Raw genomic sequence first — 23,882 nt, forward strand, 5'->3', positions numbered from 1 at the left:
AGGCAGAAGAACTATTACTTTTCCTGGGCCCAGCCAAAATTGGATTGTTACTTTTCTTCTGACATTTTAGGTCAGTGATGGCTAACCTTTTCCAGACCGAGTGCCCAAAGTGCCCGAACCCCCAAAATACAATGCACATGCAACCCCGTGCATGCACCCTGCCCCCATGCATGTGTGCATGTCCCGCCTGCGCCTTCCCTCTTGTTGTGGCCCGCCAGTGGCCTGCGCGGATTGTGGCTGATCCTGATGACGAGGAGGCTGGTGTGATGTCGCGCCAGCAGCCTGTACAGCCGGCGCTCGAGTCGGACAGCGAGGAGGCTGAAGAAGATGTGGTGCCAGAGGCAGAGATTCATCCAGGACCTTCAGATCCTCCAGAGGCTCCTTCAAGTGAAGAGAGTGAAATGGAGGAGCCTCTTCTCAATGCACGAGCACGCAGAGCTGCCAAAAGGCAGGAGTGGTTACTCAGGAGGAGGTCTCCTCAAGAGTAAGGCTTGGGGCTAATTGGCCACTCCCTTAGCCTGTTTAAGTTTGCACACAGCTGGCAAACGTTGCAGGAAACAACATGTGTTCATCTGGTCATTTGTTGAGCATTTGAGAGTGAATTTTCCTTGCAAACCTGGTTTCTGGACTTTATCTAATCTTTGGAATTTCTGGCAGGCTATTAAGGACATTTTTAGTAATAGCTTGCATTTGAAAAAGATTGTGTTTGTAGTAAATGGAGTTGTTCAGAGTTTTGTGTGTGCTACATTTCTTGGGTTCCATAGCTGGGGCAGAACACCTCTGTGCATGCGTACGTGGCCCCCTGCATGTATCCCCACCCCCCACGCATGTGCACACGCCCCCCCCACACACCCCACGCATGCATGGCAGGGACCCGAAGATCAGCTGGCCAGTGGGAGGCGTGCACGCATGCGCAGCGGAGCTGAACTGGGGTAACGGCTCATGTCCCCACAGAGAGGGCACTGCGTGCCACCTCTGGCATGAGTGCCATAGATTCACCGTCACAGTTTTAGGTCCTTCTCCATTTTTGTTTTCCACTAAAAACAAAACAGGTCTAGGGTGATAATTTGCTCTCTATTCTGCAGTCAAGTTTAAATTGCTGGATGGTTTTGGGTCTCAAGGAACATCTCAAGAACATCTTTGAAATAGACAAAAATGGCTCAGAAATTTCACCTTTCCCCCTTAATTATGACATTGTCCATCTTGTGTTTCATTGCCCTTGGGCATCAAAAATAATGATCAGCTTGTCCAAGTTTCTCTCTGTTCCATCTTATATTAAACAAAATCATCATTTTGAGTGTCTTTTCTTTTCTTTCTTAGGACTGGATAATCTTTCCTTAAGGCCTCCCTTAATGGCACTCTCAGTCCTGCCCTGCGCCCAAGGTCAATTTTTTTTCTGAACAAGAATCCACAAAATTAATTAATTCTGAATCCCCATGAAAAAATGGCTCCTTGTTCCTAACTAGAAAAGTTTGTGCTTTGATTGCACATATAGACTATTTTTCTAGTCATGAATCAAAACTCAGGTCAAGGTTGTCAATGCATTTTTTTAAAAAAATTATTTCCTGTTGGTTGTGTTTTGGTTCCTTCAGTTTTATTCGTTCGTATTATTGTGCATGTCGTACATATATTAGAAGGGTGAAGAGATAGCATTTCTCATTTTATTTCCTAACAATTCTTAGTTGGGATGCCGGTTTGCACGAAATGGTTAAACCTTAATAGTGCTCAGGCTGTTTTCAAGAATATTGAAAGCTGCATTTCAAAGTATTTCCAGTAGTACTTAGTAAATAAATATAAAAGTCAGTAATTTCAAATCTCAGTCCACCTAAATCTGTGATGGCGAACCTATGGCACGCGTGCCACAGGTGGCACGCTGAGCCATATTGGTGGGCACGCAAGCGTTGCCCTAGCTCAGCTCCAGCATGTATGCACATGCTGGCCAGCTGATTTTCGGGCCTTCTGGGCCCACCGGAAGCCAGCAAATGGTCTGTTTCTGGCCTCTGGAGGGCCTGTTTTCGCCCTCCCCAGGCTCCTAGAAAGCCTTTGGAGCCTGGGGAGGGCGAAAAACGGGCCTACTGGGCCCACTGTGCCATCACATGCCAAAAGCGGGGGGATCACCGGGGGGGGTGATGCGCGCATATGCGGGGGGCAGGGCACATAGAATTATGGGTGTGGGAACGCATGCGCACGATCACCCCGCACTTCCCCTGCTTTTGGCACGCGATGGCAAAAAGGTTAGCCATCACTGACCTAAATGGTATCTTAAATTTCACACGCAACTCATTTTTTCTTTGCATTAAATAGGTGCTTTTTAATCAAATGTTAAATATTCTGTATACAGTATATGTGGGCCACTTCAAGTATTTAGGGATATCAAAGTACACTTACTTCTTTTTTGCCCGCTCCTGTTTATTATAGCTAGAAATGTAATATTGATAATACTTATAATAAATACTAGTAGGAAACATTTTAAAGGCGCCCCTGTCTTGTGGCTTGAATGGAGGAAAGGGAGAAGAAGGAAGAAAGGAGGGGGAAAATGGAGGGAGGGAGGGAGGGGAAAATGGAGGGAAGGAAGGAAGGAAGGATCTAAAACTAACAATGATCCAAATGGAAATTTACAAAACCAGAGGTCTGCATTGTTCATTCCAAGAACTTCAGCAGGTCCCTTATCTTAACAGAACACCATTCTTCTTTAACCTTCTTCTTATAGAATGGCTCAGTGGCATGAGCAAAATAATGAAAACACATGATTGGGTATCCTAAAAGACCACATAGTATTAATGGTGCAAATAGCATCACCTATTTTTCCAAATCCTTTAACCTTTTTCAGAATTTTGTTTTGTGAATTTATACTTTCCTTCATTACTTGGATGCTCAAGTAATAAAAATGATCTATTTATTGTCTGTCTGTCTGTCTATCTAGCATCTATTTATCTATCTATCTATCTATCTATCTATCTATCTATCTATCTATCTATCTATCTATCTATCTATCTATCTATCTACCTATCTATCATCAACTAGCTAGCTAGCTAGCTACCTATCCCTGCCATCAATCACACAATCAAAATAGCTAGGCAACTTCCTTTAAAAATAGGCAGTTATTTCTGTTAAATAGTAAAAAAAAAAAAAAAAAGTGTTCTATCAGGATCACAGCAGGATCTTGATAAGAACTCCATACGTTGCCTGGCTCCCTTGCCATTAAGACTCTGTTTATGCTTTGCCTCTTTTATGACATATGCCAAGAATAATAGCAGCATTTCAGCATTTTTAGAAATATTGCAGCTCCATTATGGCAGCAGTAAAGCTCTCCATAAAATTAAGGTATGGTAACTATTCCCAGTTCTGCAGAACAGGCTAATTTGCAAATGTGACTGTTAATAAAAACTAGGAGGTGTTTAAATGCTAGGAGGACTTGAAATGAAAGATTCCAGTGTTTGTTGAAGCCTCTGTGGATTAACTTTTAGGAGTGCTTATGGTGTTTATGTCAGCAGCGCAAGTTTCTGCCTTAGTTTAGAAGCCCTGCCAAACTGCACTTTTATCTGCTGCCAGCTGGATCGTTCCACAAGGCCTTTTGTGTATTTTATCCCTCTTTGTACACAAGGATGCTTGGTATAAGGAAAATGTAATGAAGGATGAAGTTGCCACTCTATTTGTCAAATGGTCTGGTTGTTGGCTCCTTCCTGAACCATTACAATATTAATGAACATCGTGTTAGACTATGAGAATATTAATGAACATGACAGTGCAGGAAATGAACTATTGGCTTGGCGCAGCAGCTCGTGGTCACAACAGCTTGTTTTAGCGTTTTAGGTAGGCATCAAAATTGGTAGCTCATTTGGGCTTCAGTGACAAAGTTTGTTCCTTGGGAAGGCCTGCTTCAAAAAGCATTTTTCTAAATATATTGGCTTTCCCCAAGAGATTTTCAGCTAGGTAATAGAATAACAGAGTTGGAAGGGATTTTGGAGAACTTTTAGTCCAACACCCGGCTCAAGCAGGAGAACCTATACCAATGATGGCTAACCTTTTTGCTGTCGCATGCCAAAAGCAGGGGTGTTGTGCGCACGCGTGCCCACACCTATAATTCAGTGCACCCTGCCCCCATGCTTGTGCATGCAACCTCTCCATGCTTCCCTTGCTTTTGGCATACAATGGCACAGTGGGCTCAGTAGGCCCGTTTTTCACCCTCCAGAGGCTTTCTTGGAGTCTGGGGAGGATGAAAACAGCCTTCCCCATGCCCCTGGAGGCCAGAAACAGCCTATTTCCTGACTTCCGGTGGGCCTGGAAGGCCTGAAAATCAGCTGGCCAGCATGTGAATGCATGCCAGAGCTGAGCTAGGGCAACACTTGGCGTGCCCACCGATATGGCTCCGCGTGCTACCTGTGGCACGCGTGCCATAGGTTCGCCATCATGGACCTATATCATTCCAGACAAGTGGTTGTACAGACTCTTCTTAAAAGCCTCCAGGGATGGAGCACTCACAACTTCTGGAGGCAAGATGTTTCACTAATTAATTGTTCTCACTGTCAAGAAATTCCTCCTTAGTTCTAGGTTGCTTCTCTCCTTGATTAGTTTCCATCTGTTGTTTCTTGCCTTTGCCTTCAGGTGCTTTGGAGAATAGGTTGACCCCCCTCATCTTTGTGGCAGCTCCTTAGATATTGGAACAGTGCTAATATTGGTATTGCTTATATTGGTATAAACTCTGTATTATAATTTTTTGGCCTTTTTTTTTTTTTTTTGTAAATGACAAAGAATATGTCTTGCACTGTAAAAGGTGAGCTGCCTTGCTATGATTCTTGCAGAGAACTCTGCAAGAGCTCTTGCCATAGCTCTTGCAGAGAAGATTCTTCTTCATATGCCGCTAAATTAGGCTTAGCAACAATCCCTCTATAGAAAGAAAGCTAATCAAGTTTTGTCAGAGTGTATAGATTACAGCCAACACACAAATAAATAATTCAGCAGGATTCATTTATAGAAGAAACTTCTTTATATACAATAATATAAAACGTGATGCATGTATACAATACCCATGCAGCTCTTGCAACATGGTAGCAAGGACAAGGACAAGAAGTAGAAGTAGAAGCAAGGACCAGAACTAGAAGCAAGTTTATATACACAGAACAGTTGTATATAAGTTGTCTGACATGGGTCTCAGTCAGTCACCAAACAGTTCCCACTGGCTGACTTGTTGTTGTGGCTATTCTAGTTTATAGATTCTTATATCCTGACAAGTTTGAATATATGGTGCAGGGGTGGGTTCTAATTTTTTTTACTACCGGTTCTGTGGGTGTGGCTTATTTTGTGGGTGTGGCTTGGAGGTCATGTGACTAGGTGGGCATGGCTAGCTGGTCAGAGTCATTTCTGGAAGGTCCTCGCACTTACGACCAGTCCTTGCACTTATGACCCGACTCATTTGTTTGCTTTTAATCAGCTGATCAGCTGTAGGACGGCCCTTTGAAGTCCCGTGGCAAGAGTTTAAACAGTTTTTTTCCCTCTAGTCATCAGCTGGGACTCAGGAGGCAGCAATAGATTGGGGGTGGGACCAAATAAAAGGAAAGAATAACGTGGATGGGTGGGGGGATGGGAGGGGGGGAGAACCGGTTCGGTGACATCATATCATCACCGCTACCGGCTCGGCTGAACCGGGAGGAACCCACCACTGATATGGTGTTTCATCCACTGTGGCAACATCATTTTGCAAACATTGTGGATATTCAGCCTGATTTTCCTCCACCTTCTTTCTGCTTATCTTCCTTTTCTTTTACTGAGATGATGGGACCCAGGACTGAGAATCCAGCACAACAAGAAAATGATGTAAGGCAGATGAATGAGCACCACTTTAAAGAGAAAAACTAGTTTAAAATATGCCAAGAAGCTTAATTTGATTAGAACCAGGGCAAATAAATGACATCCTGCTTAATGGGAGTTTATTGGTTAGTGCCATGAGCCAGAAGGATGAAATCTCCAGTGACAAAATGGGTGGATATGAAAATTTTACTCTGTGTACTTCTTAATTCATTGCCTGCAGTTTATATTATGTCAGGCTCACTGAAATGACTTACTTCAGTAAAATGTAATGTGGGGGAGCTTGTGCCTCTTGTTTGTGGAAGTAGAAAATGCAATTGTGCATTCATGTAACAAAATAAATCCTGTTAATTTGAAGCAGCCATCATTCAGGATCTGCATTCCGGTCTTCCTCCTGATGGTGCTAAAGTCTGGAAGAGTTTTGTTGCCGTAATTGTAATCGATAGATTTCCAGGAAACCTGTGTTTGGGCAGGTGAGAAGGGATTAATTACTGTGAAGTTTTTGGATTTTGTTATTTTATTTTATTTTTATTTTATATCAAATTTATATACCGCCCTTCTCCCTAAGGACTCAGGGCGGTGTACAGCCAAATAAAAACATAAACTACAAACATTAAAATACTATTAAAAAGATATATATAAATTTGGCCCCGTAATTAAAAAACAATGACAAACCAGTTAAAAACATTTAAAAGTGTTAAGCCAGCCCGGCTTGCTGAAAAAAGAAAGTTTTAAGGGCACGGCGGAAGGCACCGAGGTCTCAGATTCTCCTTATCTCTGGGGGCAGCTGGTTCCAGAGGGTAGGTGCCCCCACAGAGAAGGTCCTCCCCCTGGGGGTCACCGGCCTACATTGTTTGGCTGATGGCACCCCGAGGAGGCCCTCTCTGTGGGAGCGCACAGATCGATGGGAGGCCGTCGGTAACAGCAGGCGGGCTCGAAGATATCTAGGTCCGATGCCATGGAGCACTTTAAAGGTGATAACCAACACCTTGAAGCGCACCCGGAAGATCACTGGGAGCCAGTGCAGCTCACGCAGGAGAGGTGTTGTATGGGAGCGCCATGCAGCTCCCGTAACTACCCGCATGGCCGCATTCTGGACCAGTTGGAGCCTCCAGGTGCCCCTCAAGGGGAGCCCCATGTAGAGAGCGTTGCAGTAGTCCAGGCAAGAGGTGACGAGGGCATGAGTGACTGTGCACAGGGAATCCCGATCAAGAAAGGGCCGCAACTGGCGTATCAGGCGAACCTGACAAAAAGTCCCCCAGGCCACAGCCGTCAGATGTTCCTCCAAGGACAGCTTATATCATGAGAAAGATGAATGAGTGGCAAAGATGAACAGAAAGGAAAGCTATTTTTAGTATTTCTGATCCCATCCACCTACTTTACCTGATTCTCAGGTTGGCTTACAATACAGATAAAAAAAAAACAATTAGGAAGAAATAAAGGAGAAAAACCAACATATGTAGTGTTTATTTATGCTCTATAATAAATAGCTTACAATAAATAGGATGTTTACTTTAAAGATTTAAATGATTACTTTTTTCAGTAACAGAGCTGTTACTGCCTGGAATGCACTACCAGACTCTGTGGTCTCATCCCCAAACCACCAAAACTTTAACCTAAACCTGTCTACTGTTGACCTCACCCCATTCCTAAGAGATCTGTAAGGGGCATGCATAAGAGCACCAACATGCCTACCAGGGGTGAAATGCTCCCGGTTCGGACCGGCTCGGGCGAATAGGTAGCGATGATGGTGGGCAGTTCGGAGAACTGGTAGCAAAAATCCCTGTCCCCGCCCCCCATGCCTAGCTGAGCCGCACGATCATCAGAGGCTTTTTTTCTTTTAAATGCCTCTGACGAGCCAAGCTCTGACGAGCCAAACTCTGACGAGCCCAGCTGAGTTGCCTGCCAATCAGGCCACTCAGCTGGAATCGTCAGAGCCATTTAAAAGAAAAAACGTTTTTTCTTTTAAATGGCTCTGACGATCCAAGCTCTGACGATCCCAGCTGAGTTGCCTGATCGGCAGAGGCTTTTTTTCTTTTAAATGCCTCTGACGAGCCAAGCCCTGACGAGACAAGCTCTGACAAGCCCAGCTGAGTTGCCTGCCAATCAGGCCACTCAGCTGGGATCGTCAGAGCCATTTAAAAGAAAAAAAGTTTTTTTAAAAACCCTCTGACGATCGGGCAACTCAGCTGGGATCGTCAGAGCCTTTTGAAAGCATTTTTTACATGGTTTTACATGTAAAAAATGGTTTTAAAAGTAAAAAAAATTGGCCACGCCCACCCAGTCACATTACCCCCCCAAGCCACGCCCACAGAACCGGTAGTAACAAATTTTAGATTTCACCACTGGTGCCTACCATCCCTGTCCTAATGTTCCCTTTAATTGTATTCATTTTATGTATTCAGTTCATGCTTATACTTACATATATTATCCAATAAATAATAATTTGACATAAATAATAATAATAATAATGATAATAATGATAATAATAATAATAAAAAATAAGATGTCATAATAACTTGGAGCAAAGCATGTGGATATAATGATATAATAATGATTGGAATCAAGTGAAGGTACATACAAGAAATTCATTCGTTTTGTTGCACTTTTCTACTTAATGAATATATTTGAAAGGATTTTCTCATTCAGCTGGCTTTACAGATGAATGACAACACTGAGAGACAACAATTAACCAAGAAGCATTTGTTTTATCTTAAATATTTAGTAAATACCATCTTGCCCAATTTTCAGCCAGAAGAACAGGTAAAATCTCTCCTGATTTCTTAGAATTTGCAAAATCTTTCTGTGTTTTGAACAATAGTTACCAGCAGAGGAACACCGACTGTTCTTCTCAAGAACCTTAAATATAGGAAGCTCGGAAGCACAAAGGAAATTAATTATTAAACAAGGAAATATCCTATTATCAAGTTGAGGGTGCCTTTTTTCACAAGGTGGCCAGCCCATAAGATCCCAGGAAGTGGGATCTTTCTGTAGCAATATCTGCCCTCTGGAATGGGATCTCCTCTGAGATTCATGCATTTCCCACCCTGATGACAACCCAAAAATCCTTAAAAGGTAAAGTTAAGGTTCCCCTCGCACATATGTGCTAGTCATTCCCAACTCTAGGGGGCGGTGCTCATCTCCGTTTCAAAGCCGAAGAGCCAGCGCTGTCCGAAGACGTCTCCGTGGTCATGTGGCCGGCATGAGTCAACGCCAAAGGCGCATGGAACGCTGTTACCTTCCCACCAAAGGTGGTCCCTATTTTTCTACTTGCCTTTTTTACCTGCTTTCAAACTGCAAGATTGAAAGAAGCTGGGACAAGTAACAGGAGTCACCCCATTACGTGGCACTAGGGATTCGAACCGCTGAACTGCCAACCTTTCGGTCGACAAGCTCTTAGCCACTGAGCCACCGCATCCCTTAAAAGCCTTAAGGACCTTAAAAAGCCTTAAGGACCTGACTATTTACCCAGGACATGGGATAAAGTAGAAGGAACCTCTTTGTTTGTGATGTTTATACTTGCTTTGTTGTTGGGGTGTTATCTTGTGATTATTTTGCATTCACTGTGGTACTAGTTTTGATTAATTTTACATATTTTGCTACTTTTGTTATTTGTTATTGTAAGCCACTGAGAGTTGGAGTCAGGCAGAACACAACTGAATAAATACATATAAAGAAAGAATTCATATTCACCGGAGATCTAGGGTAGCAGCTTCCCCAGAAACAAGAATAATAATAATAAAAAACAAGGAATAATGGATGGAAACTGATCAAGGAGAGATTCAACCTCCTTTCTGACAGTGAGAATAATCAACCAATGGAACAGAAGTTGCCACTGGAAGTTATGGGAGCTTCATCACTGGAGGCTTTCAAGAAAAGATTGGACTGCCGTTTGTCAGAAATGGTGTAGGGTCTCCTGCTTAGGTGGGGGGGGGGGGTTGGACTGGATGACCTATAAGATCCCTTCCAACTCTGTTACTCTGTTAAGAAACTTTCAAATCACAGTGAAACCGCACAGGTCTTATTTTAGAAAACAATAAATTCTAGCTTGCTCCTTTTTCCAAACCCACCTTGTGACAGGTAGGAAAATCCAGATGTGTGGAAATTCAACTCCCGTAATTCATCAGGACCGTGCATGATTTGGGAAGACAGATGTAAACCTTAACTTTCCCCAAACGATGTTTACAATGCAAAATTATGCATACTGAGCTCTAATTACTGATGATCAAAAGCAATCCGTTGAAACCATAAATGAGAAAAATCAAGTAGTTGCGTGATTTATTTCTATTTCATGAGAGAATGTTTGCCTGTGATTTTTCTGGGGCTCTGATTTTTTTTCCCCTCATGGCCTTTAGTAAAACACATGTTGCTTACATAGTGATATACAAGTAACATTAATCAGCTGACTGACTCTCTGCCTTTCAGAGAAATCAGAGTTAAAAGCTCTAAAAGGAGAAAAGACTGGAGGAAGCCTACGTATGAATTAACTAAGCTACAGTCAAAAAATAATTAGGGGGAGATTTTAATTACATAATCAGCTAGATGCATGTAGTTAAACAGATGAATGTACAGTTAACAAGATGAATGCAGCTTTAGTGGCCACCAAAGAAGAAGGAATAAATATCAATGCAGGAGAAGGAAATTAATATTTCAAATGTGCAGGGTGAAGGTGAACTTGTACTGGAGTTTCATGACAATTACAGTATATATTCTGTTGAGCAGAGGCTGGCATGGGAAGAATGTGCAACAATTTCCTGTCTAAGTTCAGCTGTTTAATTCATGTTGATCTTTCACATTCATCAGAGATCTGCTTCTTTGCTAATGTTGCAGGCCTGAGGTGGGAGATAATAGAAGGGGGTGAGACCGTTTGCTCTCACATTCTGACAGCTTTTCTGCCCGTCTTTGTATTACCCCAAGATGCTGTTTTGCTCTAATTGTATGTAATTAGTGAACAATAATTACAAAGATGCCTTCATGGTGAAAACATTGTCTAGCATCTTGCAAAAAAAGAAAAAAGAAAAGAATATACAGATATCGGAATGCATTTCACAGCGGTGTTAATGGGGACAAGAAGAGAGAAAGTATTTTTGTAAATGCTGCTTTGGTAGAGTTGTCTTTTATGTATTTCTTTGAGGCATTTTCCAGGTATTTCTCCATTATTCTTTATTAAAAGTCGCTGTAAATGGAAACAGGATTGGTGGTCTCGATTCTACCAAAGGTGATGGCTTATGTGCCAGAGAAGGAAGGGGAGGAGAAGAGGAAGAGGGGGAGGAAGAGGAAGAGCAGGAGGAGAAAGAAGGGGAGGGGGAGGGGAGGAGGAGGAAGAAGAAGAGAAAGAGAAGAAAAAGAAAGAGGAGGATGCAGCTGGTTATGAAAGATGAGAAAATAGGCTTAGCGACATAATCACGTACCTAGTTTGTGGTGTTATGGGGCTGAGAGTCTTTCATAAACCTCTAAGAATCTGGATATACAAGTAACATCATTGATTCACATAAATCAAAAGAAAAACATGTAACACAATGGTGGCTTCATTAGCATGAAAATACTAAACAGGATAATATTAAAAGAACTGCAGAAACAAGGGGGAGTACTTAGACACTTGAGTGAATTTGCAAACTTATAAAACAGAATATCAACTGAGCCTTAGTAACTGCTGGGGAAATACAATTCAAAAAACGAAGAAGTCAAATGGATGCAAAATCCGAATGCAGTAATAGACACGCATCTGTGGGAATTTCAGTGAAACAAAGTTCAATGTACCCCAAAGATTATACTTAGTATAACATGTTTTATCATTAATATAATGGTCACCTCCTGATGACTAAAATGAACAGTTCATTCTCTAAAAATTGATGGAAATAGAATGAACAAGCTGGGTCATTCTTTCATACTGAATTCCCATTATAGGCTTTAATATTTTTATTAAACTTTATTAAACTATCTAACTCTTCGAGGTACACTGAATTTGCTTTCAATAGGTTAACTAACACAAGAATATTGCTTTGTGCTTTTTGCTGGAAAGACTGCTTGATCCCTGCTAAATTAAGTTGTGGGAGTATAATTCTACGTCTAAAATAATTTCCTATCTTAAAAGTAAATATGAATATAAAATAGAATAATGCTAAACTAAGAATGGAAACCTTTCTTAGACTACAAGTTAATACATACATTTGTACCACATCCAAAAACTGGGTTTCTCCATGCATAGAGTGCATATTTCAATTTTATGGTATGTTTAAGTCTGAATGGATTTTCAATAATATAGGTTGAATTTACTGTTCTTATCATACCATGCAGTTAGTTATACTGTGCTGACTACAATTCTGGATATTCATGCTTATCTTAGAGCTTAATAGCAATTCTCAGTCTCTACAATGATAAAATATATTCAGTGATTCATCCTTAACTAATGATATACTGGAAAATTATAATTTCCATCACATTTCAAATCCTTTGCTGTGCTTTACTTTTTTATTCCTGTTTCCTTTTTTTTTAATATTTTCATATCTTCTTTAAACTGTCTAATAATAAAGTACAGAGAGAAAATCCAACCCACTGCAGAGCTGCAGAGATTAAAGCTCCAAAGCACACGGTTATATCAAAGGAGATCCTACTTCAGGGATAAGCAACCTGTGGTCGCCTTTTCCATAGATGACCCTTTTTTCTCCTTCCAGTCTGATCTCTTTGACCATAACTACTTAAAGTTGTTGGTACACTTGCCTGCTTTAGGAAATGTAGCAAATCTACAGCCAGTTTGGTTCTAGTGGCGAAGGTCCCAGAAAGCAGAGGACCATGAGTTCTAGTCCCACCTTAGGCATGAAAGCCATCTGGGTGTCTTTGAGCCAGTCCCTCTGTCTCAGTCCACCTCACCTCACAGGGTTGTTGCTGTGGAGAAAATAGGAGGAGGAAGATGTGTTGGACATATTTATTGCTTTGAGTTATTTGTAAAAATAATAAAGGCGGGATAAGATTATTGTTCTTAGTTGCAAAGTCGTGTCCGACCCATCGCGACCCCATGGACAACGTTCCTCCAGGCCTTCCTGCCCTCTACCACCCTCTGGAGTCCATTTAAGCTCACGCCGACTGCTTCAGTGACTCCATCCAGCCACCTCGTTCTCTGTCGTCCCCTTCTTCTTTTGCCCTCAATCTTTTCCAGTATTAGGTCTCTTCTCCTTCCTTCTCATTAGGTGGCCAAAGTATTTGAGTTTCATCTTCAGGATCTGGCCTTCTAAAGAGCAGTCAAGGTTGATCTTCTTTAGGACTGACCGGTTTGATCGCCTTGCAGTCCAAGAAACTCGCCAAGGGCTACAAATAAATAAATTGTATCCAAGGGATACAAATAAATAAATACAAATAATGCAATGCACAGAGTTGTTGTTGTGAGAAAAATAGGACGAGGAAGGTATGTTGGATATGTTCAATGACTTGTGTTATTTGTAAAAATAATGAAGGTGGGATACAAATAAAAATAAACAAGCAATAAACAAAACTGTATTTTGCAGTAGGCTCATCACATCAAACCAACACTTAGACACACATCTATGCACAAAGACAATGTGCCAATTAGAAGAACTTGAAAAAATTGTCTTCATTTGGGGTAGACCCTTGCCATCTTCCCTCCCCAGATAGTTGAGTGCAGCCTCTGACCACCAGAATCTTCTCATGGTTGCCCTGTCTTCTTGACCAACGTAAAGACAGGACAACACTTCTTTTAATTAAAAAAAAAGAGGGGAGGGGGGAAATCAAAAGAAAACAAGTAGGATTATTGATTATAGGCGTTTTGATATTTTTCTCCTGCAGAAAACTTTTTTTTCCCCAGCCCATAAAGCTGATGTCTTTCCCTTCCTCCCAATAACTCGATTCCTCTTGCATTTCAGAACATTTCAGGACCTTTCCAAGCAGATGGATATCTCTTATGGCACAGTCAGAGATTCAGCCGTTTATGAGTACTTTAAAGCGAAAGGCACCAACCCTTTAGAGCAAGACAGCACTTTTGCTGAGCTGTGGAAGACCATCAGTAAGAACAACGGAGCTGATAACTGTGTAGCAAACCCTTCAGAAGGTATCAGGAAGGTAAGATGCAGGCGGGATTTGGTCTTTGATGTTGTCATCAAGAATAATACAAGCCCCTTTGATGCCGTGCAAAAAACAGCATTGGAATAGAGATTGATATCTCTTTTATTCATTAAACATGAAACTCAGTTACTGAACATTCAAAAATGTGTCACAAATATGAGTGACTGGTGCTAATGGATGATACAGGTTGCTGCCAGCGTTCTAAGTATCAACCAAGTATCTTCTTAAAATATATGACGTTCCGAATAGCACAGTTTTTTGCAGTTCTGCTGCTGTTATTGCAGGAAGCTGCAATTTCCTGATGTGTTTTGTAAAATATTTGGATATGGTACCAAGTGCCCCAATGATAATGGGTATCATTGTTACATGTTTCATCCATAGCTGTGTAGTTTCGATCGCCAGGTCGTGGTATTTCGTAATTTTTTCCAGTTCTTTTTCTCCGACTCTGGCATCTCCTGGTACAGCGATATCAATAAATTGTACGCTTCGGCCCTCAACAACCATGATCTCTGGCGTGTTATGTTCCAAATGACAATCCATCTGTATTTTATTATTATTATTATTATTATTATTATTATTATTATTATTATTATTATTAAATATATTTGCCACCTGCTTCACCATGGAGTTACTCTAGATCGCTCACAACAATAAAAAAATTAAGAAATAAAAAGGAAGTTTAAACAAAGTAAAAGTAAAATAATAGAACAATAAAACAAAGTAAAAGAAAACGAAGAAAACACATCAATCTGACTAAGTAAAAAATAGGAGGTGGAGTCTGCTGTCAATCCAGCAACCATAATAATCATTGCAACAATTGTTTTCTCAAGAAAGCTGTGGACTGTTTATTACAAGATTTAAAAAAACCCACAAAGATAAAATAATGGGGGGGTTTTTTTGAGATTTTTCTCAAAGCCACCTTATGGTTGGCAGTCCATTCCAGAGATTTATCCAAGCATGTATCATGGTCAGTGGCTTGCCTGTTGTAGGAATGGTTGAAAATAAAAATCAATTTGCGTTAGAAATGTTGGGGGGAGCGGGGGAAGTATGCACAAAGGAATTTTGGGGTTTTTTTTCCCTCTCTTCCTTCCCAACTTTTGGGCTTTTTGCATGAATGAAAACATTTAAATTTGCATTTTGACACATCGTGATCAGAGGGAAAGTCTTTGATCAATTAAGATGTCAATCAAACAGGAAGGCAGGGCTGAGAATGCCAGACAGTGTGGAAATGGGACACTGGAAATGAGAATTTCCACCTAGACTCACAAAGAAGCACGAATTTTCAGTGGCAGACAATCTGGGCAACTGTGTAGAGTGATAAGACACGTCTGGATTTGCAGTTACAGCAGAAAGCTGAAAGGTGTGAGCTGATTGCAGAAAGTGTAGAAATTCTACAACTGAGTGCAGGTGACTCATGATAACCCTTCCCGGAGCCCCTGTGTTTCGTTTTAAACTCCTATTAAGTGTTAGTGCTTCTTGCCAACATTATAATCTTGTACATGTAGCACATTTTAATATATCTATCCTCGCTCTGAAAAATGCTGCCAAGTAAAAAATAAATCTGAAACACCTGCTGCCTGTAAATTTAAAAACCCTTTATTCTGTGGGCCAAGCATTTATAGAGGAAGCACCTTTATACTTCTGTATTGTTGTCGTTTTTTGACTTCCCTCTCCCTCTTAGATAATTAGAATTGGGAAGAATGCTTGGAGAATAATGGATGAAGAGCCAAATTTATGCACCACATAACACATACCAGTTATTGGATAGATTTAAAAAGGGGAGGGGGGAATCAGACAGTCCCTGGTGTTCTGCCATTTTTTCACAAATTCCTTGTTTCCAGCTGTATTTCAACAGCTGTATCAATCTCACATTACATTTGCAAAAGTGTGGCATTTTTTTTTAAAAAAATGCAAAGATGGAGGGCTTTCTTAACTTACTCTAAAATGTTTCCCTGTATTGTAGCTTGTATTGTATTGTAGATGTATTGCTTGACTAGGTGGTTCAGTGGCTAAGACACTGAGCTTATCGATCAGAAAGTTCAGCGGTTCGAATCCCTAGTACAGGTCTCCTGTGTGAGCAGGGAGTTGGAGTAGATGACCTCTAAGGCCCCTTCCAACTCTGTTACTGTTTACTGTAGCTGTCTTTGGGATGCAAAGGCAGATGTCTGTTTAAGCTTTGTGCACATGGAAAACAATTTTTTCTAATGTGTGCAGAGCTGATAAAAAAAATATATCAATTTTTTGATATAATTTTTCCAGTCTTAAATCCCATCAAGAGTGGTTTGCCTGTGTTTCCATGCCTTTCACCCCTGATCTTGTAACGTGTCAATCCATTTAGTTCAACCACCCCCCTAAAGATCTATTTTTCACGGAATCATGGTACCTATCAATGTTGCTTTGTGTGTTTGCGGCTCAGTATGATTTCCCCTGGAAAGCCAAAGAGGTTTTGCCTGGAGGGGGATCCCAGATTTGCTTTAGGCAAAGTTCCAATGGCAAGTCTAATCTTTCTAGCTCAAAATGAATAATAAAGACAGTGCGACGGACTCTTCAAATCACAGGGTGAACTACTGGCATTTCTAATACTCTGATAATCATTTGCATGTATTCAGAGAGCGAACAGTACATGACCAGATTACATATTTCGAAAACGTCGCTTGCAAGACATTGTCTACATGGGTTCTCCTTGGAAAAAAGAATGAGTGGGAATATTCAGATACTTGTTGAAAGTGTTCTGCATCACAAATTTGATTCTGTCACCCTTGAATTCAGTTAGAATCCTCCCTTGACCTTAAAGAGCTTTAGATAGCACCTTTCTATAATTGCATTTCCTGAACAGTTTATTTGCAGCTCTGAAGTCCTGGGATAGTGGGTCAGATACATTGCCATCAAACATTTTAATTTTTTCTCAGTATGGCACCGTCATTTTTTTTTTTTTTTTTTTGCTTCTCTGAATACTGGGAAATAAGTAAGAACTAGGCAGATTTTAGTCTATATATTTCCATGTAATTGTTTATTGAAATTCATTTTTGGTATACCTGTCAAGCTGCAGGTGTTGACCAAGCATTCTTTTCCCGATGTGTAGTAGATGCATATATAACAACACAGCAAAGGGAAATATGCCCTCTTACAGTAGAGGGGAATAACTCAAATAACAAGCAGACATGTCCAACTTGCTCCAGAAATCTCTGTCTCCAAATGATCTGGAGACAGACCATTTCCAACTTGCCCCAAGGTCCAGAGTATCATTTGGAAAATCTCATAGTTGTGTTTAAAATTATGCATACAATTATTATTTTTTCCTTGGAAAAATTGCTACAATGAAATAAGCACCTTTTGAAATCCTTTTCTAGGCCTTCTAAAAAGGCCTTCTCTAGGTTTGGACATGTTTCCACTGAAGATCATTCTCTGTTATAAGATTGTGCACTTCATATGATCCCAGTGGAACAGGATGTTCCTACAGAGGGAGGGAGGGAACTGCCATCCTTTTCCAGAATAATATCTTGATTACAGTACATCTACATCTTTCCTGTGATTTTTGTTTTGGTCTAGAAAACTTAGCAGTATCATAATTATGCTTTCCAAACTCCATTATGCTCACGGTGAGACCCTGTCCTTCATGGTCTTTATCCAACCCTTCACTGCTTCATCATTGCCCCAGAGGCATGGTGTCCATCCTCTCACTGTCCAAGAAGCTTATGGTTTCATTTGAAAAGCCATTTGGAGTAAGACAACTGATGGTGGTCTAATGAGGAGGTCACTCTGATGGATTGAAACCAGTGCTGGAATGCTGCTGGTTTAACAACCAGTTCGGTGAATGCTTGCTTTGCGTGTGCATGCAGCATTGAAAATAGAGCATTTAGAATCTCAGCTGCTTATCTTCCAAGTCAGTAATAGTAAGTAGAACAGTGTGTGTTGGGCGGGGGGGAGCAACTGTGCTGCGCGATTGAGATGAGCTACAAAGCAGGAAGTAAAAGACTGGATAGAGCAGGGGGCAGGGCCAACTGATTGTTGGTGCTACCGTTTCGCCCGAATCGGTCTGAACCGGCTGAATTCCATCTCTGATTAAAACCTTCTTGTCTATTCAGATGGATGGCAAACTGCATTAGTTACTCCAAAACACCTTTGAGTTCAGATTTTAGTTGAGCTAGTTGTATATCCTTAGAGCCACTGAGAGTAAATAAGTACCACCTTTTATTTCATCCCAAAAACAGAAAACAGGATATCTGAATCCTACACTACTATACTCCTTATACTACTTTCTAAAAATGTAGTAGGTTTGGTGCTATTTATTTATTTATTTATTTATTTATTTATTTATTTATTTTTAATTTGATTTATATGCCGCCCTTCTCAGGGCAGCTTACAATGTGCTCAGCAATAGCCTTCATCCTTTTGTATATTTATACAAAGTCAGCTTATTGCCCCCACAACTGGGTCCTCAATCTACCTACCTTAGAAAGGATGGAAGGCTGAGTCAACCTTGAGCCTGGCGAGATTCGAACCTGCAGTAATTGCAGGCAGCTGGTCTTAATAACAGGGTGCTTTAGACCACTGTACTACCAAGGCTCTTTTTCAAATGTAACTTTAGTTAAACTAATCTGGCTCTGTATTTTCGAAGTATTTTTGTGTTGTTTGCACAGCTTTTGTCTTAACATGCCAACTTGTGTAACATATTGGATTTTGGTGGGTAACTAAGGATCCACTTCCCACATCTCTTGTGTCAAAGAGAGACAAATAGCAAATTTCAGCTTCCTTTGTTCAAATTATGCTAATAAAATATGTTATGAAATATTTTTACTGAATAAGTAGGCAGTTAACGTGCCTGTATGACTATTTAGCATTTCTCTATTATATCAGATAAACAAACTCATAAATTTTCATAAGACTATAAAACAAGTCCCTTTTTATAAGGCAAACATCAATTTATTATAGATATTTATTTAACATTAATGTTTCATTATCGTCTTTGCAAACAGTTTAGAAAACCTCTTTAAACCATTTAGCAAACTGTTGGAGAATAAGAAGGCCATCTAAATTCAGATACCAATATTGTCAAACTAAATCTGATTGTTAGACATAACATGTCTTGATTGTTTGATCCAGGGATGAAATCCAGTAGGTTCTGACAGGTTCTGGAGAACCAGTAGCAGAAATTTTGAGTAGTTCGGAGAACCGGCAAATACCACCTCTGGCTGGCCCCAGAGTGGGGTGGGAATGGAGATTTTGCAATATCCTTCCCCCAGGAGTGGGGAGGGAATGGGGATTTTGCAGTATCCTTCCCCTGTCACGCCCACCAAACCACGCCCACAGAACCGGTAGTAAAAAAATTTGGATTTCACCCCTGGTCTGATCATAGTCCTAATATGTAACATCCATGTTTTAAATGTCATCCTTATTTTTTTCATGTCTGGAAACTGATTTTCAGACCAAAGCCATTTTCCCACTTGAAAATGGAAGAGAAAATGTATTTTTATAGATGGAAAAAAATCATAATGGAAACTTGGACTATTTACTGATGCTTCTTATAATAGACTATGTTATTTTTTTTTAACATGACTCATGGTGCTGTTTTATAGGCTGCATATTTGTGTGCAGACTTTTCATAAAAGCAATGCACAGAACTTCTAATGAATCTGGGATCTGGGGAGGGGACCTTTTTATGCTCACTTAGCATCCATTAGCCTTGAGAACATGGACATACTTAAAACCTACTTGTGAACAGGATGGAAAGGCTTGTCAAGATGAATTGATGCCCTAGTATTGATCAGTAAGTGGACTGGAATCTCAAAAAAGCCACTCAATGTTTGTTTAACATTTCTGTTTTCAGTGTTTGAAACAGAAAGAGGAAACAAAATGAGGAGGCATAATTGTCTCCTTTCTATCTGCTTTTGACTTGCTGCAGTGCAATGGAAACTTTAAAATAAATTGTAGGTTCCTTATTATTTGTTTTTTTATTGAAAAGTTTTAAAATATTTTTACAAACAAATTTCCCCCCTTCCTCCCCCCACCCATTCCCTCCCCCCCCCACTTCCCAGAGCAAAATACAGGGTATAGCTTTTAACAAACATAATCAAACATAAACAAACTAACTATAAGCTCTTCACTCCCCCTTACACTTTAACTTCCCCATACATACCAAAATATAAGAATTCATAAGCTATTTGCAACTTTTTAGTCCCATATTTGTTTTGAATATAATCAATCCATGTTTTGGGCTTGGGTAAATTCTACATTTCTGACCCATATTTTTTCCCATGTTTCCATTATTATTGGTTCCTCAATATTTTGTGCCCATTTTATCATACAGTCCTTCACTAACTCAGTTTCTGAATCTATTTTTATCAATGCATTATACAACCTTTTGATATGCACTGGACTTTGATCCCTAATTTATTTTATCAAATTTTCCTCATTTTGCAAGATACCAATTTTCTGATCTTCTTTCCATCTATTGTACAACTGTCCATACTGAAAACAAGTTTGAATTATCCTGTCTTCCCTTAATACTTCTAAAGACTTTAACTGCAATATACCTCTTTCCATAATAAGAAGCTCTTTGTAAGTAATCACATCTTGTTTCTGTTCTATACTTATATTCTTCAAACCTCTTACTCTTATGGCAAATTCCATCAACCTATATTGTATCATCATCACCTCTAAGTCTGCCCTCTCCAGCTGTGTCTGAACCTCCCCCATTTTATTCTCCAGGTTCACGTTGGATTGATTAATTTCCTCTAATCTTTCATCTAACCCTTCAATATGGCTTGCCAAACCCTGAAATGCAAAAATAATGTCTTCTCTAATTTCCTTATTTCGAACTTGGGTTACATCTTTAATTTCTGCCATCTCTTCAGTCACCTTGTTCATTTTTTCAGTCACCTCCTTCATTTTTTCCTCAAAAGCAGAGGTAATTTCCCCCTCTAAAGTAAAGGCTTGTAGCTTTAAAAGCTTGCTGCAAGGCTTCCAGTGTTAAAACTTGTGGTTCTGCTGAGGCTGACAAAGATTGCGGTTTAGATGGTGGGGCAGGAGAACTCCCGGTACTTTTGGGCACAGCAGTTTTTATTTGCCTGGAAGCCATTTTCCAATTTTCAGTTTCAATTTAAAACTTTTACAACAGCCAGCACAATAAGTCCAATAAATCGACTTAATTTCCAATTAGTTTCCAGTCCTCAATAAGTTTTAAATTTATCTGCAGTCCAATTTAATTCTTCTTTCTTTTAAAACAAATTTCAGTTATTATCAGCAAGGGCTGTCAGTGTTGAAGAGTACTTTACAGTTAACTTTCATTACCATGCCCAATTAAAACTCGACGCCATTTCCTTTCACTTTCTTCCCTTGGCAATCAAGAAGGAAGTATTCAATACACAGGAGTTAAAGTTTAATACTTGCAATTAGAGTCCCTCCTGACTTCGCTCTGCCTGCTTTTGTATCCAGTATGTTGTAAAATTGTTGCAGGAGTGGTCGCGGCGTCTTGTTCTGCTTAAAGCAGAAGCATCCCGGGTCCGGAGCTTATGTCAGGCTTCCAGGGAGCTCTCACCCTTCAAGTCCCCAGAGTTGTTCCTGGGGCTCTTGGGGAGCTCTACCCAAGCCTGGCTGCTCTCTTTCCTCCCTTTTCCCAAGGGGAAAGTTTCCAAGCCGCTAGACAGCTGATTTTCACTGTTCTAGCGGCTTCAACGAGATCGCGGGTCTAGCGCTCTGAAAGGAGAAGCCATCGACGCCTGTGGTGCCACCGGAAGTCCCCTAGGTTCCTTATTGTTGTTGTTGTTGTTAGTTGCAAAGTCATGTCCGACCCTTCGCGACCTCATGGACAACGTTCCTCCAGGCTCTACCATCCTCTGGAGTCCATTTAAGCTCATGCCGACTACTTCAGTGACTTCATCTAGCCACCTCGTTCTCTGCTGTCCCCTTCTTCTTTTGCCCTCAATCTTTCCCAGCATTAAGCTCTTCTCCAGTGAGTCCTTCCTTCTCATTAGGTGGCCAAAGTATTTGAGTTTCATCTTCAGGATCTGGCCTTCTAGAGAGCAGTCAGGGTTGATCTCCTCTAGGACTGACCGGTTGGATCCCAGAGTTCAAAGGCCTCAATTCTTTGGCACTCTGCCTTCCTTATGGTCCAACTTTCACAGCCATACATTGCAACTGGGAAAACCATCACTTTGACTATACACACTTTTGTTGGCAGGGTGATGTCTCTGCTTTTTAGCAAGCTATCTAGATTTGCCATAGCTTTCCTCCCCAGGAGCAAGTATCTTTTAATTTCTTGGCGACAGTCCCCATCTGCAGTGATCTTGGACCCCAGGAAAATAAAATCTGTCACTATGTAGATTCCTACTCAGACAAAACATTTTTGGATATTCCAGAGAGAATTCTTCCTTCCATTTATAACTCAACTGCCACTATTGCCATGATTGAACAGTGCAAAAAACATGCATTGATTGAGAAGACCAATGAAATTACATTTGCATATGGTTTGCAGAGCTCATGTAAATCATGTAACGTGTCTTTCAAAATGGTTTATTGAAATTTGGAGAGAAAGCAAATAAATCAGAGCTACCACGAAGCCTTCAGTGCTGGAACTATTTAATAAATTGAGCCTGATTGTGTTAATATAATGTGATTTTTTTTTCCAGTTCCAGAGTTAATTTCTATCTTTTATCTGCAAGTCAGAAAGATATACACATTAATCCTGATTTCAAACTTAGCACCCACTTTTTATATCCAGCTGTGACAAACCATACCTCATTATAACTTCAAGGCAGGAGAAGGCATATTTTAGTTATATGTCTTTATATTTTTAAAATATGCCTTTGGAGAAGGCATATTATTGTAAACAAGAAGCAATGGATGGAAACTAATCAAGGAGAGAAGCAACCTAGAACTCAGGAGTAATTTCCTGATAGTGAGAACAATTAATCAGTGGAATGACTTACCTCCAGAAGTTGTGGATTTGCCAACACTGGAGATTTTTAAGAGATTGCATAGCCATTTGTCTGGAATGGTATAGGGGGCTGGACTAGAAGACCTCCAAGGTCCCTTCCAATTATGTTATTCTGTGCTTATCCTTGTTTGAAAATACAAAAAGGAAAATTAATTGTTCTTCCCTGCGTGATTATTTAAATAAAGAAAATAGAAACATGGCATCTTTTATTGCATTTAAATCAGACTAGTCTGACCTAGCTGATCTAGAGGGAAAAAAAGCCATTGGACTTTTTAGGATTTAGCTGAGAAAAGAAGTAAACAAACAAAAAGCTTCCAAGAATAAGACAATGGCAAACAAGGTACATGTGAATGTGTATCTTGTAAACATCAGGAGTCAAACTCAACTCAAGGGAATCGCATCTTTGTCTAGCTTTCAATATACGAAATAGCTGTTTGGCAAAGTAATGGAGCATGAAGCAGATGAACTTGGAGAATTATTTCTGCAAGCTCACTTCAGACAAGAGAAATAGGGGTGGACAGTGGTGACCGTTTTCACAGAAAGCTTTGTTACTGCAATTGGGCACTCAGGCATGTTAGTTGCCATCAACTTTTCTACACCAAATTGATGTTTCCAAGCTTTTTAAGTACGTTAGTGAAAGCAGCAATAGAGTCTCACCTCCCTCATTCAATATTCTGTATTGCTAACTCTGAATGAAGAACTAAAGGGCTTTTGCAACTCAAGGTTTTGGGTTGGCCCTTTCATTCATGCTGGAAAAGAAGACCAAGGCATTCTCCATTCCATTCTTTTCTCTTTGCAGCCCTGATTTCAGAAATGGATGTTAGGAGGTTAGCTGTCTTATTGAAAACCTTCTGTTGATTGGGCAATTTTATTTCATTTTTCTGAAAGGCCACACTTTGGTTTTCCTCATTCTGTTCATTCACCTTTCCTTTATCTTTCAAAATATCAACTAGGAGTTTTATACGCTCCAATTCTTGGCTGATACATGAGATTAAGAAAAAAAAAACTATCACTCTCCTTTATTCAGAAGGATTCAGATACCACATTTTTCGACTAACAAATTAGA

General features: G+C 40.3%; 1 protein-coding gene across 5 annotated transcripts in view; it reads left to right on the forward strand.

The window, feature by feature from the left end:
• Positions 1-23,882, forward strand: part of GRID1 (glutamate ionotropic receptor delta type subunit 1) — a 785,853-nt gene that overhangs the window by 739,697 nt on the left and 22,274 nt on the right. For all 5 annotated transcript variants that reach the window (XM_087872276.1, XM_087872272.1, XM_087872273.1 and 2 more), the window contains exon 13: positions 13,683-13,878. In XM_087872276.1, coding sequence (XP_087728402.1) covers positions 13,683-13,878 — 196 coding nt within the window. The remainder of the gene's footprint in view (positions 1-13,682; positions 13,879-23,882) is intronic.

This window comes from Pantherophis guttatus, chromosome 6, assembly GCF_059756535.1.
Source record: "Pantherophis guttatus breed Tessera chromosome 6, ASM5975653v1, whole genome shotgun sequence".
In the NCBI taxonomy this organism is placed as follows: Eukaryota; Metazoa; Chordata; class Lepidosauria; order Squamata; family Colubridae; genus Pantherophis; species Pantherophis guttatus.